Genomic DNA, 3,409 nt, shown 5'->3' on the forward strand with positions numbered 1-3,409 from the left:
GTCATTATAGAAACAAAAATTGCGCTCGCTAATTACCCTCGATAAATCTTTAGAACTAACACGTCACGCCACACTTTCAGAGTGACGTTTTCTTTGCTTTGACGTAATAGATTGCACGAGGCTTTAGAAGAGATCGAGGTTCCAAAACAAGCGTCTTCAATTTAGCTGCCTCGTCTGCAAGACATTTTCAGTAAAATACACGTAAGTACAGTATGTAGGATAAACAGAATACTACATGGCTTGCTGTGTCGTACCAGATTTACACTCGTTGCTTTTTCAAATAGTGAACAGCTCGCTTTCGCTCGCAGTTCAATATTTAAAAAAAACAACTCGTGTAAATCTGGTACGACACAGCAAGCCATATGTAGTATTCTCTATTTAACCTTCGCCGGTCGTCGTGGGTCCGTGTGGACCCAGAAGGGTGTTTATTTGAGTGGAGCGAAATTAATACATAACAATGTGGGTCCACACGGCCCCATGACGCCCTACAGAAGGGTATTCACGTTTTTCTTTTTTTGAGAAGCTTTAGTCCACACGGTAATAATTACACATTAACATGCTTCCATTTGAAACTTCGAGGTCTTCATCGGGGATTGACGCCCGACCAAAGGTAATTGAAGCCCGACGGAGCGAAGCGACGGAGGGCTTCAATTAGACTTTGGGAGGGCGTCAATCCACGATGAAGACCGAGAAGTTTCAAATGGAAGCGTGTTAATGTTATTGTCATTCAATCTGACGACGATCTCTTTCCTGCTTTCATGCGATGGTAAACAGACAGAATTGGTTCTGTTCTGTTCACACACTACTTTCAGTCCACCTACCTGCAAGGGTCAAGTCCCAAGAAATATGTCTCTGTATTCCTATCGTATCACTCTCCTCCTGTTTTGTTTTCTTTCACATACATTTTCCCTTCTTTTTGACGGGTTTCTGGACAGCAAACTCAAAACAAATTCTTTTCATCACAAAAGCGATCTTTGGATTTGACTGACGTAGACCGAAAGAATTCATGCATCAACTTACGTCACGTATCCGACGTCATCACTTCGCACACCTTTATGGTCTCGGTATTTCGTTGGTACTTCATATTTCCTACTGTTCCCTCTCACATGCAGTCGCCATTGTTTAATATTTCCTACTTGTAAAATGACCCTCAAAGCTAACCGAGACTAGTTGAGGCTGTATCAATGGATTTTTTAGCGAGTGACTATCGAGAATTAGTGACCGGTAATTTTTAATGAGTTGGGGCATTCTGACCAATCACAGGATCTGTTTCATTAAAACGCAAACTCGATTGAATTACAGTTTAATTTAATTACTTCTCGCGGAAATTTAACCACGGCGTGCACGTTTTTGCTTCTTTGGAAAGCATGGGTCTACGGAAGGGTATGCATATTTTTCCTTCTTTGAGAAGCATTGGTCCGCACGGCCCCACGATATCTTCCGTGTGTATTCGATAACCCGGTCGGGCGAAGGTTAAGATGTACACACCTTGCACAGCTATATCAATGTTGACGTATGCCACAGCACGGGCTCCCAGTGTTTTCACATATTGCTGAAACAGATACAAATCCACACTAAAGATCATCATAAAAAGGTAGCTTTTTTTATTTAGTCAAGTTTTGACTAAATATTTTAACATCGAGGGGGAATCGAAACGAGGGTCGTGGTGTATGTGCGTCTGTCTGTCTGTCTGTGTGTGTGTGTAGAGCGATTCAGACTAAACTACTGTACCGATCTTTATGAAATTTGACATGAGAGTTCCTGGGTATGAAATCCCCCGAACGTTTTTTTCCTTTTTTTGATAAATGTCTTTGATGACGTCATATCCGGCTTTTCGTGAAAGTTGAGGCGGCACTGTCACGCCCTCATTTTTCAACCAAATTGGTTGAAATTTTGGTCAAGTAATCTTCGACGAAGCCCGGGGTTCGGTATTGCATTTCAGCTTGGTGGCTTAAAAATTAATTAATGACTTTGGTCATTAAAAATCGGAAAATTGTAAAAAAAAATAAAAATTTATAAAACGATCCAAATTTACGTTTATCGTATTCTCCATCATTAGCTGATTCCAAAAACATATAAATATGTTATATTTGGATTAAAAACAAGCTCTGAAAATTAAATATATAAAAATTATTATCAAAATTTTTTTTTCAAAATCAATTCAAAAACACTTTCATCTTATTCCTTGTCGGTTCCTGATTCCAAAAATATATAGATATGATATGTTTGGATTAAAAACACGCTCAGAAAGTTAAAACGAAGAAAGGTACAGAAAAGCGTGCTATCCTTCTTAGCGCAACGAATACCCCGCTCTTCTTGTCAATTCCACGTGCACTGCCTTTGCCACGGGCGGTGGAGTGACGATGCTACGAGTATACGGTCTTGCTGCGTTGCGTTGCGTTCAGTTTCATTCTGTGAGTTCGACAGCTACTTGACTAAATATTGTATTTTCGCCTTACGCGACTTGTTTATTGTTATGTTTATAGTTATACAGGCCCGTCTTATACCTGATGCAACGTCATATTGTGGTCCTTTGACAAACCTTGTATAGTTGGGTTTACTTTTTATTTGACAAATTCTCGAACATTCCAACTGCTCCAAACAAAAGAAACTCAATCTACAAACATTATTCACTATTGTTACAAACTTTGTTTTTTTCATTTTTTTAACATACTTATGTTCAATATTAACTAGCGGAAAGTACAAACGAATTTTCATTGTGTTTCGCAACAGACAACATTGTGACCACACAGGATCTGCCTTGAACAGTTTGACCTGTTTACGTGTTATTTGCCACACCTGTCGGTCAATGATAATGCTATGGATTTCCATTACGGTTTGAGACTACGTGACAGGGTAGCACTCTACGCTTACTGTCATAATGGGCAGAATATACTTGCGCAGTTTCAGCGGCACAGACGACGCACTCCCTGCCTATTATTTATGCCGCAATAGGGATTATGACGAGTACTTAGCCTGTTTTCCTTTCATACAACGTGTAGCGGGTTGGAATAATCTGCAGTGCGTCGTCGGTCCTGCTGAAGTTACATATGTGAGCGGAGCCCCAAATATATCCTGGCGTCAACCAGGCCTGAGGACTGCTGCGCCTGCGGTGTTGGCCAGGTAGTTGCTAATAAGCGCAACCTGGGTACCCTCAAAGTCGCATTCGTGAAGTGAATGACACTTGGCTGTGTGGTTCTAGCCTTCCTATTGGAACCATAGCAATTCCACTCTGGGTTGGAGCCGGGCCGTAGCCCTAAAAACCCACCTGTCAGTCTTTTTGTGACATTGAAAAGTACAGCGTGCCCTCAGTTTTCATATAAGTGATCTTCGGTGTGTTTTTATGTTTTGATTTTTTGAGTCACTTGAGAAAAAGTGACTCTATGTAATCGGTCAGTGTTAGTCTGTC

General features: G+C 40.8%; 1 protein-coding gene across 1 annotated transcript in view; it reads right to left on the bottom strand.

Moving 5' to 3' along the window:
- The window catches only part of LOC138953869 (putative N-acetylated-alpha-linked acidic dipeptidase), a gene marked incomplete at its 5' end in the record, with an annotated part of 21,171 nt that extends 19,619 nt beyond the window's left edge, over positions 1-1,552 (bottom strand). Inside the window, 1 exon segment of the mRNA XM_070325831.1 lies at positions 1,489-1,552. Coding sequence (XP_070181932.1) covers positions 1,489-1,552 — 64 coding nt within the window.
- Between the last annotated feature and the right edge of the window lie 1,857 nt (positions 1,553-3,409).

This window comes from Littorina saxatilis, linkage group LG17 (genome assembly GCF_037325665.1).
Source record: "Littorina saxatilis isolate snail1 linkage group LG17, US_GU_Lsax_2.0, whole genome shotgun sequence".
Taxonomy (NCBI): domain Eukaryota; kingdom Metazoa; phylum Mollusca; class Gastropoda; order Littorinimorpha; family Littorinidae; genus Littorina; species Littorina saxatilis.